Genomic DNA, 12363 nt, shown 5'->3' on the forward strand with positions numbered 1-12363 from the left:
TCGTACAATCTGGTACCACCGGAACCAACTAAGGCATCCTTTATGCTCCGTCCGAGGTGGCGGAAATATGTTCGAAGATGGCATACTGCTTCCTCTAAATTTATTATACCTCATAATAAGTTTTAATGGAAACAGAATATTTGAAAAAGGGTTCGAACTGCTAGCTGAATGCCATCTTTGCTGGGAGTTTCTCGAGTTCGGCGGAGATTAGCCGAGAGAATAATTGTCGTGGTAAGGGTGGCTAACTAACGAAAATCTGTTAATTTGCTTTTTTAGATTATTAGTTTTACAGGTCATGTTGCATCTGCAGAATTGATGGCAATTGGTATTAGAGGTCAGACCAATTTAAAGAATTTGCAAAAGATGAATTGTATTTGAGATTTTGATTAATCAGTTTATAGCCCTCCCCACAACGACGTTTGAAAGAGTCATTGTGGGCAGGGCTTGCACTGTGCTTTTTGCACGCAACATTTTAAATCTGGCTAAAAAGCGCAAAATTTAATTATTAATATATCAAAAACTAATAAAATATTGCAAATTCTTTTAATTTGTGTGGCCTCTAATAATAATTGCCATCATTTGTTCAATTCCAACGTGACCCATAAAACCAGTAATTAAAAAGCTTACACATTTGAGTTAATTAGACAATTTACCACAATGATTATTCCCTCAGCTAATCTTCTCTGAACTCGAGAAACACCTAGCGAAGACGGCATTCAGCGAGCAGTCTGTGCTCTTTTTTAAAAATAATTTATTTCTCCAGTAAAAAATATTACCCGTAGGTACTCTGAAGTTAGTGTAAAAGGAGCGCCTTAATTTTTTAAAATCTTTTTATTGCTTTTTTTTCTTTAATATTTGGATGATATTTGTGGCGGTCACGGTCAGGTAAACCTCGCTGAATACAGGAACGCACCGGGGAGGGAGAGCCTTATCGCCAGCTTCGGTCGAGAGCAGGCAACAGAAACGCGCTTGGTTGTGGTTGTCTGCAGTGGACCACCGTCACAGTGAGACGAGCGCCACTGCGCTGATGCTGGCCGCCGGACGGGGCAAGACGGAGGTGGTGGAGGAACTGCTGGCGCTGGGCGCAGACCCCCGCGCCAAGGCCTCCAACGACTGGACGGCGCTCGACTGGGCCCAGCACTTCCAGCAGGAAGACGCCGTGCAAGTGCTCCTCGCACACCTGTGAGTTGTTCTGCGTAAAACTACACGAGTATGTACAGGGTATTCCCCCCAAAAATTTTCAAGATTTCTCTCATCGCAAAAACAAGCTATGCTGCGCCGAATGCTCATTTCCTGTCCAAAAGTAGCGCTAGGGGTCCGAACCGAATGCCAAAGTTTCAGCTGTAATTGACATCTTATTCAAAAGTAAGAAATGGTTTTATGAAAATTTCGGTGGGAAAACGGCGGACGTGGAACTCGACGGCGCCAAAAACCTCGAACGGCGCTTGAATTTTCTGGTTGATCCAAAAGCGGCAGAATTTGCGATGAAGTTGAGTTTCATCGGATGTCTCGTGATTTTGATGGTGTGGGCAAACATTGTGATGGGCATGTGGATTAGTTGAGAAGTTTACAGCGCATGATTCATGTAGTACAACATTGCCTGTTTGGCTGATAGCCGAAGCTGGTTCGTCGTGGGAGCTGTCTTTGGTGCTTGATGTTCTGAATGCAGGCTGGTGCTTCAGAGCGGGATTTCAAGACCGGACACCGGGGTGCCGGATCTGAGCGATGCGGATCGTGAGCATTTGGAGCTCTACCAGCGGAGCATCGACGACGACCAAACGGACCTGGACCTGGTGTTTGCTTTGCTCCGTACGCTCCACGGCAGTCAGGACGAAGGTGCTTTGAACGCGTGCCATTTATATCGCTGAATTGATGTATAAAAGTGTGTTTGTCTTTTTTATTATAAAGCATAATGCTTTTTTTATTGTTGCAGCACCAAGAAAGTGGTTTTCACAGTCCCGTGTCATATAACGGAAAGTGGCGATAAATATTTGTTAATTAAAAAAAATTTTTTTTAATTTGGTGAGTGGTTGTTTAAGGTGACTTGTACATGCCTCTACACTTGCGTCTCATGCACACCTTTCACCCTTAAAATCGTTTATGATGTGACTCATCCGGAATAACGGGACAAAGATGCATGTATTGATCCAGTTGATCCCCGAAACAATCTTGTCTGTGTAGCGGGGTTAATGAGGCACGACTGTACCGCTGCCCACTCAAGCATTTGCTTTTGGTACAAAATGGAGGAGCAGAAAGTTTTCTGCTCACATAGCTTCCACTTGACGATAGACTAATGCCACTGGCTGTTTCTGAAAAACGAAAACCCGAAGGCGTACGGCAAGCCTTCGTCATGAGAGTCGGTCACCACTGCTGTTTGATGAGAATGACATGGATATTCTAGAATGACTAATAAAGGACGTCCAAGCCAAGCCCTAATTAGGGGCCTAATGTTTCAAGGCCTACCCAGCCACCTCTTCAGGGTGACTTTCTATGGATGACCTGAAGAGCAGCGACTTTGTCTTTGTTTTCTTTTATAGTGGTGTATGTCTGTTTTGTCCGATGATGTGAGGAAGACTGTTGATGCAGGTGGATTGTGAAGTGCCATGGGCGCTAGCATTGACGTTTTCTGGTGTAGTTTGAATATGCTACCGTTCCAACATTTTAGAATGTTTCGTCGCTTTTACATCTTCCGGCTCGAGCTCGCCATAAATCCCTACTCGTGTTGCAGGGGCCATACTGGTGTTCCTTGCCGGCTTTGACGACATGGCTTCCTTGAAGGAGAAGATTCTGGCGGATCACCACAACTTCTCGAGCCAGATGAGGTACGCGATAGATAAAGTATGTCGTCGTCGTCGCGTCGTTACGTCCCGTATGCAGTACAGGCATTACAAAAATATTTAAATTGTTGTTTCTTTCTTTTTAATTGTAAGGTATGTCCTGTGCATGCTGCACTCCAACGTGCAGTGCAGCGAACAGCGGCAGGTCTTCAACACTATGCCTCCGGGTGTGCGGAAGATTGTGAGTTGCTGTCTTCATTTCCCGGCCCAGCTGCATTCTTTTGTCGAGATCGGCTTGTCTGCCTTATTTCACGGTGCAGCTAAGATCGGGTGCTTCCAGGTTTTAATTAATTTTTTCCCCAGTACAATACTATGTCTCAATTTTTTTTTTTTTTTTTACAAAAGGTGACTAATTCTTGAAGAAAGCAGCCAACTCAAAATGAATAGTGCCGAGCAAATTTTAACGGAAGCGGAGTTTTGATTTCTGTTGCCATCGCCGTAGCCATGGTCGTACCATGCCCTCGCTATTTACGTTTAGCGGGCTAACTTCTTGAACAGTTTAGCTGGTCATGTCACGTGGACGGGGCAACTATGGGTCACAAGCCACTACAGGCCCTGCCAGGTCATGTGACATCACATGACCTGAGGATTGTGGTCAAGCAACACAACGTCCCATTCTCTCCTCCCAGATTTGCGTATCAGTATGTATATCCCTAGGGCATTCAATTTGCAGTACACTTTGGTGGTAGATCAAAGTAATGCCTTAATTTTTTCCTTATAAAAGATGGAGCAATAGAAATCCATACTTGCATTATTTTTGTAGTGGTCATCATGGTGATCTCTCATATTTTTCTGGGTTTCAGTACTTCTACCGATGCAGCGGAAACATTTTGTAAACCTAAAATGCTTAATGAGCGTAATGTTCCAAAAAGGCATAAGACTTCCAACAGATTGCCCGTCCCGTTTCTCTGGCCTCGCAGATCCTGTCGACCAACATAGCCGAGACGAGCATCACCATCAGCGACGTGAGCTTTGTCATCGACTCCGGAAAAGTGAAAGAGGTGAGCCGTGTGCGAAGAAGGGTGCTGGCACGCGAAGAAGGGTGCTGGCACGCGACTTCAAAGCTATAAACTGAAGTTGTAGATGCAACAGTCAGAGAATCGGGAACACGGGTTGCGGTCGTACTAGTACAATAGGCCCGTTGCAATACGTGCAGTGCCACGACGGCGGGGGATTTTTGGGCATCCTCAATACAGATCACGCGCTTCCTCAATGCATCTTTCTGACTGTGCACGAGTCGTGGCAGCTTCCACCAGTAGCCGTCGCCACCATCCCAGCCATGCGCTAGAACGTCATACATCGTTGGCGGCGTAGCGCATCTGCATAAATGCATCAGGACAGGATTTGAACACGTGGTGTGTCATAACTTACCTCCAAGTCTTGCAGTGTCACCGAATCCTTTTATTTTGCACTGCCACCGGGGCAGGGTTCGACTAGGTTCGACTAGAGTCGCTGAATGTTCCCAGAGTACCGAGTTCCATTCAGTCTGCTTACCAAAAGTCAAACCGCAGACTCCAGTTCCGATTTCCCGGTTTAGCCCGTGGCGGAAGTCATCAGTCGGCTATTTTGGAGATAGGCCCAAAACAGCGAAAAACGCATATGAAACGTTTCCGCGTTTCCACGGGTGCGAACTCTGGGCATCGATGAGTTAGGACCGAACTGAAGGTGCTTTAACTTTCTCTAGATTTCTTTTTTTTTTTTTTTTTTTATATCAAGTAGCCACTGATTTGGTTTGCCAAAGAAGGTTAAAACTCGGTTGCTCGATCCGGTTGTGCCGGTGCTGCGTTTCAAACTTCACACCTCAGACGCTAAGCCTAACATTAGACTTCGTTGGGTTTCGAGGCGAAGGAGGGAGATGAGACGGCGAGAAGCAAGTCTCACACCGCTCGGAACAAAGGAAATGACTTTAATACAAACAAACCAGCGTCACCACGGGCCAGGAACGTGGATTGAAGGGCTGTATGAGAATGAATGCTGTGCTCTACATGCTTCGCTTCGACTGCACAGGGCAGCGTCATATCGGGGATTGCGTCTGCTGAGCCACGACTTCGACTTGGTTCTGAAACGAAGCTTCGGAGTTTCGGTACTCTGGGAACATTCTGTGGCTCTAGGTTCGACAGAGCATCGGTCCAGCAGACGACGGAGCCGGTACGAAGGGGAGGGGTGAGAAAGGGGTAGCGATACCCTCTCCCCCATTTCCGTGCGCTTGTCCGACTTGGCTGCTCGAGCATTGTTGCCTCGGTAACCTGCGCCTGTTTGCATATGTCATGTAAGAGTGGGAGCAATGGGAGGGGTGATCCGTCGTGCGGTGTGTGGGCTTTTGGGATTTTTGAAAAGGGCCTATTGTACGATGATAAAACTTGTTTACTCTAAAAGCCGATATTTCTGCACTCCACGGAAGCCTCATGGATGGTTCCGAACCCTTCCGATCTGCCCGTGACTAGGCCAAAGGTTTTGCACACTTGCAAGATCAAATCTACGCACTACTTACGAGAAACGGTCTCTTTTCTTTTGACATTGTCGGTATTATTTCGTGCTTATGGGGAGGCAGACCCAAAGCGGATAGAAATTTGAGAGAGGAGCTCTGATTTAAGCGCTTATTGAACGATTAGTGGGTGGACGCAAAAGCTAGCTGCCTTTCTCACCAATCTACTTTCTAGCTCACTGTTCAAACAAGTCTGAACGGTGAGTAGCGACAAAGGCAGCTGGCCTTTGCATCCATCCACTAATCATTCTAAATGGGGCTCGGCGCTGTGACGTGCCCGCACGCTCTGATCTCCTTGTCTCTCGCAGTTTTCATTCGAATGGTAAACTAGACCCTACGGCGAATTGGATCTTATAGTTAGTTTGGACGGCTCTAAAAGCAGCCAGGGTCGCGCTCGAAGGCGGTTCTCAGCGAGGGACACGCCGCGTTTGCAGAAGTCCTTCGACAGCCTGACGGGCACCACGCTGCTCAAGTCGGTCTGGGTGAGCCGGGCCAGCGCCCTGCAGCGCAAGGGCCGGGCGGGTCGCACCCGTCCGGGGGTCTGCTTCCACCTGTTTAGCCGCCAGCGGTTCCTGGGCCTGGCCCCGTTCCAGCAGCCGGAGCTGCTGCGCCTGCCCCTGCAGGAGCTCTGCCTGCAGGCCAAGCTGCTCGTGGCTCCCAACGTGCCCATTGCGGACTTCCTCGCCAGGGCACCCAACCCACCCGCCTTCATGGTCACCCGCACGGCCGTGTCTCTGCTCAAGGTGATGGCGTTTCCGAGTGCCATGAGGGCGTAAAGAAGGACTCGTATGGGTAAACCCTAGAACAGAGCATGTCGAAACTTTTGGGTAGTCTGTTTGTCGTACTCAAATTTCGGGAGTGTAGCTTTCAGCAAAAATATTTAAGCCTGATGAAACCTTTTTTTTTTTTTTTCCAATGGACAGAGAGGAAAATATCAAACTTGGATCTGCCAAATTTATTTTTGGGAATTAATTTTTAAATTGCTTTTACGTGTTTGCTTCGTGTTCTGGCGTCTCCGAGAAGCAGCGTCGACTGGACAGTTTTCGTCGTTTTCCCTTCTACGCGACAAAAACTAGGTTTCTAGGCATACATATTTTTTTCTTTTCTGAAACCTACATTTATTAAATTTGAGTGCTCTAAAATCCCGAGAGATGCCTCACCGTCGAAAGACGGCCCGCCCCCTATTTTTGGCTCGATTCGCTATATGTTTTAAACGCCAAAAGATAGCCCGCTTCTAGTAATAGTAGTGTTGAGATCAATGATGGCCTCGGCATAAATGCGGCTATGGTGGGATATAAGCGAATGTTGCTGACTGGGAAGTACAGTCACCTTTGCTTCATTGCTCTCTGACACCTAAAAAGCTTGGAAGGGACACACAACCTAAAAGTCACTCTTTTTTTCAACTTTTCTCAATTGTACACCGAAAGTTGGCCGATTTCACATTTTCACCCGATTTTAGGTGGGCTATCTCCCGGTATGTTATGGTACGATAAATGAACCACCTAAAGACACCTTTCAGAAAAGTTTTAATGCACTCGGTTAACTGGCATATTTACGCGAGTTTTTTTACATCCGAATGGCTTTCCGAAACACTCCTTAGAGTTGCCATGCATGTTTGTTTCGGCAGTGGAAAGTTTGTTGGCCCCTGCGGGCATCCAGCGTCTCTGCCGTAGACGAGAAATTTAACCAGCGTAGTACTGCCGCTCTTTAACGCTCACCATGCATTAGCAAGACATGGCCGCCTGCCAAGACGACAATTGTCGAGATTGAAATGGGTAGGGGAGGGAATATGACCCGGAAACTCGAGGCTCCGCGGCGCAAACATTCGCTCTGCGGCACGAGCGTTCGCTCCATGTATTTTGCGCCATGAAGCGCTCACGCGCTCGGCTGCCGCTCTGCGCAGGCGATAGATGCCCTGGACCCATCGGAGCAGCTCACGGAGATGGGCCTGCACCTGCTGGACCTGCCCATTGATCCGCAGCTGGGGAAGATGGTGCTCTACTCCGTCGTGCTCAAGTGCCTGGACCCCGTGCTCACCATCGTCTGCTGCCTCTCGGTCAAGGACCCCTGTGAGTCGGGCCCTTGCTCTTCGGTGTATGGCCGGGAATCTCCGACGAGACGGTTTTTTGTGCATTGCGTGACATTGTTGGGAACAACATCTTTGTAATTCATTAAAGCAATATGTTTTTATGGGCTGGTCTAGAGCGTCGGGAAGAGTCGTGACAAAAACCCAAAAACGCAGGCGTTAGATGATCACGTGGTTGGTGCCACTATGGGTCACGTGGTCACCTGTTGTGACATTAGCATCACATAACCATAAAACTTGATGTCACAGTGTCACGGGACCTTATGTAACTTAAAGAGTCGCATGACCACGTAAATTGACGTCACATTTTTACGTGACATCACAATGTAAGTGACGTCGCATGACGTGATACGCGGTTAGCGTCATGTGACCACCATCTACTAAATTTAGTGGGAAAAATTGTATGTCCCGTTTTAACTGCGCCCCAAGTTCGCATTCTGTGTAATTCGGACTTGTGTGTGATTGGTGATTAATCTTTTATTCTTTCATTTTTATAAGTGTCCTTACTTGGCAACCAAACTGGCAACTGTATCAAAGCCGCCGTGCAATTAACCACGACAGCATACTTCTGTGGGTTCTTAACTTTATTACCTCTATTGTCACCTTTTATCTCTTAAAGGAGCTCGGATATATGCGTTCGTCGGATCTCGAAGCTTTTGTTACGACCGTTCATGGTTAGGACCAACGTCCTTGTTGCTTTTTGTCGTGTAGTCGTGCTGCCCACTCATCCGGGTCAGAGGCGGTCTGCCTACCTGGCACGGCGTAAACTGGCAGCCGACACCTACAGCGACCACATGGCCCTGCTCAGGGCTTTCCAGGTAAGGACTTCTCTGTTGGTCGCAGCCTCTCGTTTTGGGCTATTCCCATTGCCAAGGAGATTAACCATCTACGAGGCGCTTCGTCCAGCTTCTTTTTCACAGACCTCGGTGTTTTTCCAACAAGAGGCCTGCGAACTGGTCTTTTTACGTCTGCTTTGATTTAGCGCATTCAGGGCCCTATCCGAGCGCTCACACAGTGTTTGGTTATGTCAGCCAAGCATTGCATCAGAAACACAAATCAATATTTCATCCGTAGCAATCCCGAGACTAAAGAATAATAAAAACTGCTGCAGAAACCACTATTATTGGTCGTCTATGAATTGCGATAGCATTCGTCTAGGCCAACCTCAAGGACGACGTCGAGGACTTGAAAGACGACGTTTAGGATGACCTTTAGGATGACCTCTTGGGCGATCTTAAAGGCGACGTCTAGGACGACCTCTAGGGAGATTTTAAAGGCAACCTTTAAAATGACCTCAAGGACGACGTCAAAGACGATATTGTCACGGGTGGTGAGTCGTGACCAATCAACAAGAAATAAACAGAAATAAATAAACGTTTAATGTGGCGAACTTGTGCCAAAAATAAAGAAGGAAACAGAAGAAAGCAGAGCGTCGCGGGCGTCGAAGTCGGCGTGTCAGCAGAATCGAGCGCTGGGGCGAGACTGACTCGACAAGGTTGCGGGCGGCCTCTTATCTAGAGTGAGTCAGTATCTCGAAGATTCGGCGGAGAAGGTTCGAGCGTAGCGCGCTCGGGGCGAGAATGAACAAGCACTTTCTAGAACAACAAAAACAGGGATGAACGATAGTTATGTCCGCAGCAAGAGTGAACGAGAACTTTCTACAAGTCCGTGACCCTGCGCGCGGCAATATCTAGGACGACGTCAAGGTCGTCAGGTCCTTTGAAGAGGGTGCAAATGTGAAGGAGTGTGAAAATGTGAGCTGAAATGGTCTACTGCACATTAGGAGGCCAGAATGTTGAAATGATCTGGAGGAGAAGGAGGAGGAGGAGGATTGTAGCTAAAGAAAGCTATCGCATTAAAAGAAAAGTTGTATTTTTTTCCTACAATGGGTGCGAAGAAATGAAAGTGATAACTGCAGCACGGCAGTGCAATGCGGATGGAATGGTGCGACGTGGTTGTCCTGTCTGCACTTCCTCTAGTCCCCGTTTTTTGCGCGCTGTTTGCCTTTTCGTCGGTTAATTCTTACTGACATCGTGGTTGGCGTCATAAATGCCACTGATGACTGTCATGAGCGCTCTGTCATCAGTGGAGTAAGTGAGTAAGCGCAGTGGAAGTTTCAGAAACTATCCAACATTACGCTTAGCAACTGGATGTGGAATTTCGTGTAACGCAAGGAATGCTTGGAAACAACTTTTCGTTCGAAGCAGGCAACAGGAAGATTCTCCCTTTGTCACGTCATTACTGGCGGGATGCCAAGGCTCCCCTCTCTTCTCTCTCCGCGCTGCGCGGCCGTCGAGAAAACTGGACTTCCCCGTCATTGTGCCAAGAGGAGAGAAAAGGAGGGTTTTTCCATTGCAGCGACGACATCTTACGAGCTCGAAATCCCTGCAAAGTGTCGCCCGTAAAGCTACCCCGGTTTCTTTCGGCTAGGTGGCACAAGCTACCGCCCGTTACAAAGGGTATAGCCATTAATATCCATCCCTCCATCCATCCGGCAAGGTCCAGAGATTTACGGGGTACCGGCACTGCACAGGGCTGGCAGCGGGCGCGCTGCGAGAATGTGGAGCGCTACTTCTGCGAGCGCCACTGCATCTCGGGCTCGACCATGGCCACCATCCTGGCCGTGAGGGGACAGCTGCTGGGCCAGCTGAGGGCGTCCGGCTTCGTGCGTGCCCGGGGCAGCGGGGACATCAAGGACCTGAACGCCCACTCGGACAACTGGGCGGTGGTCAAGGCGGCCCTGTGCGCGGGCTCCTACCCGAACCTGCTCAGGGTGGACCGCGAGAGGCGCCAGCTGGTGGCACAGTGGGTGCCGCTCTTACTGCTCTCCTTTTCACTCGAGCTCAGTCCCGACCCAGTCCGCACGTTTGCATACTACAGTAAAACCTCGTTATAACAAAGTTGAAGGAGCGGTCGTAATTATTTCGTTATAACCATTAGTTTGTTATAGCCAATGTCCATTTCCTCCCACTATTAGCAAGCAAGGGGAATTGTGATTGCTTTGTTATATCCATTAGTTTGTTATATCCCGTTTTGTTATAACGAGGTTTTACTGTATAAGAATAAAATTGAATTCACATTCCATCTAAATTTAATCCCAGTTGAGCTGCTGTACTAATTATCCGACTCCGCCATTGTTTGGCTTATACTCTGAGCGTGTATTGGATGCGAGAACTCCAACAGCATTTGGCACAACTCATCCGTTAGCGTTGCTCGACGGGGTTTCGGAAAGGGTCTATTGCCAAATCCAATTAAAATCCTATCTAAACCTATTCGTAATTCAATCCAATCGTTTGCGAATCATAAACGCCGAGTCTAGTTCAAATCCGATGTGGGAACTCGCCACAAACTCCTATGTAACGGGAACTCCTACCACAGATTGTGGATGGAGTAGTTTTTGTTTTCGCGGTGCGACAGACACGCGGGAACTTGCTCCGAAATTGCTCGTTGCACACACCGATACCTCAGATTGCGCCACCGGTGCGATTCCTGTCGGATGTTGCATCGCGACGGCAATTGGGGGTGGTCGATAATTCGGGCCTTTGAACCCATAGATATTTAGTCATAGAAACGGGATGTGCTATCTCTGGGGGAATGGCATTATTATGAAATTTTACAGTATCAACCATAAAAATTAATTTCATCTGAAAAAAAAAAAAAAAAAGTGTTTTTTTTTAGACATCTTACATTCTGTACATAGTGCGCATCTGGTACATATTTCACACTGGATATATATCTTAAAACTTATAAACATGTATAGTCTGCGGACCATGCGCAAGTTCGTCTGTTGCTTTTGCAAGGGTTGTGGTGATGTCAGAATGCCGAGCTCCAATTGGCTGTGATTGAAGGTTAATAAGTAGACATCAAGACAGTCTGCTGACGTCGCCACAACCACTGCAAAAGTAGCGGACAAACTTGCGCCCCGCGTAGTTCGCCAAGTATGGTAATTCCGATTTGTCGAGACCTTTCTAGATGTCGTTTGCAGACTGCAGTAGCCACATCACATCTAAATCCAATGCCAATCCATTCAAATCAATTGCAGACATCTCTTGCAGGCTATAAATTCCAATGCCAATCCAATCCGGAACTGGAGACATCACTTAGAGGTTATAAACACCAAATTCAATGCCAATTCGATCCAATTAACTGCAGACGTTGCTGAGAGGCTATAAATGCCAAATCCAATGCCAATCTAATCGACTACAGACATCGCTTACAGGCTATAAATGCTAAATCCAATACATGGCCACTCCAATCCGGTCAGCTGCATACATCGCTTTGAAGGGATAAACACCAAATCCAATGCCAATCCAATCCAGTCAACTACATACATCACTTACAGGCTATAAACACCAAGTCCAATCCAAATCCCATCTGAATCCGACCCCACTTGGATCCCACCATTCTCAGACGTGCCTCGAGGGTGCGCTTCCACACCCGCTCGGTGCTCTCCCAGCCGGAGATCCGGACCACGGGCGAGGCGGGCACCACGACGCGGGCGGCGGCGGTGGCGTCTCTCCCGACGGACTGGCTCCTGTACGGGGAGCTGGCGCGCGCGGGCCCCACGGCCTACGCCCACATGTGCACCCTGGTGTCGCCCGTCACCGTGGCCCTGTTCGCGGGACCCTCCAGGCTCCCGCTGGACGCACTCTACGAGCCGCAGGGCAGTACGGCGCACCCTTCCCCGCCTCGCAACCTCTACCGTATCTTCGGGTCTACAGACGAGCGTGCCATTTACAAATGAGTCCGCGCGGGCAACCCGCACATGCAGAAATCTGGTCAGCGCAAAGTGAAACGTCTGCGCACACATTATGCCGACAGTGGCGCAACGTCGGATCCGAGGGTTGGTGTATGCAGAGAAAAACCTGTGGGAGGGGAGGAGTTGAGAGCATGGTGGGCTATAAGAGCTCTGATTGGAAGGATTAGTGGGTAGATGCAAGGGCTAGCTGCCCTTG

The 12363-nt window shown here is 48.3% G+C and overlaps 1 protein-coding gene across 2 annotated transcripts in view; it reads left to right on the top strand.

Annotated features, from left to right (window-relative positions):
• LOC8034584 (3'-5' RNA helicase YTHDC2) overlaps positions 1-12363 on the top strand; it is a 43071-nt gene that overhangs the window by 18139 nt on the left and 12569 nt on the right. The window contains exons 11-20 of one of the 2 annotated variants that reach the window (XM_029977209.4): positions 990-1182; positions 1670-1836; positions 2729-2822; positions 2931-3018; positions 3758-3838; positions 5757-6065; positions 7226-7391; positions 8120-8226; positions 9942-10213; positions 11819-12072. In XM_029977209.4, coding sequence (XP_029833069.3) covers positions 990-1182; positions 1670-1836; positions 2729-2822; positions 2931-3018; positions 3758-3838; positions 5757-6065; positions 7226-7391; positions 8120-8226; positions 9942-10213; positions 11819-12072 — 1731 coding nt within the window. Of the gene's footprint in view, positions 1-989; positions 1183-1669; positions 1837-2728; positions 2823-2930; positions 3019-3757; positions 3839-5756; positions 6066-7225; positions 7392-8119; positions 8227-9941; positions 10214-11818; positions 12074-12363 lie in introns of both variants that reach the window. The other variant, XM_040213404.3, reaches the window with a different exon arrangement.

Source organism: Ixodes scapularis, unplaced genomic scaffold (assembly GCF_016920785.2).
Source record: "Ixodes scapularis isolate PalLabHiFi unplaced genomic scaffold, ASM1692078v2 PGA_scaffold11__112_contigs__length_91849675, whole genome shotgun sequence".
Lineage (NCBI taxonomy): Eukaryota > Metazoa > Arthropoda > Arachnida > Ixodida > Ixodidae > Ixodes > Ixodes scapularis.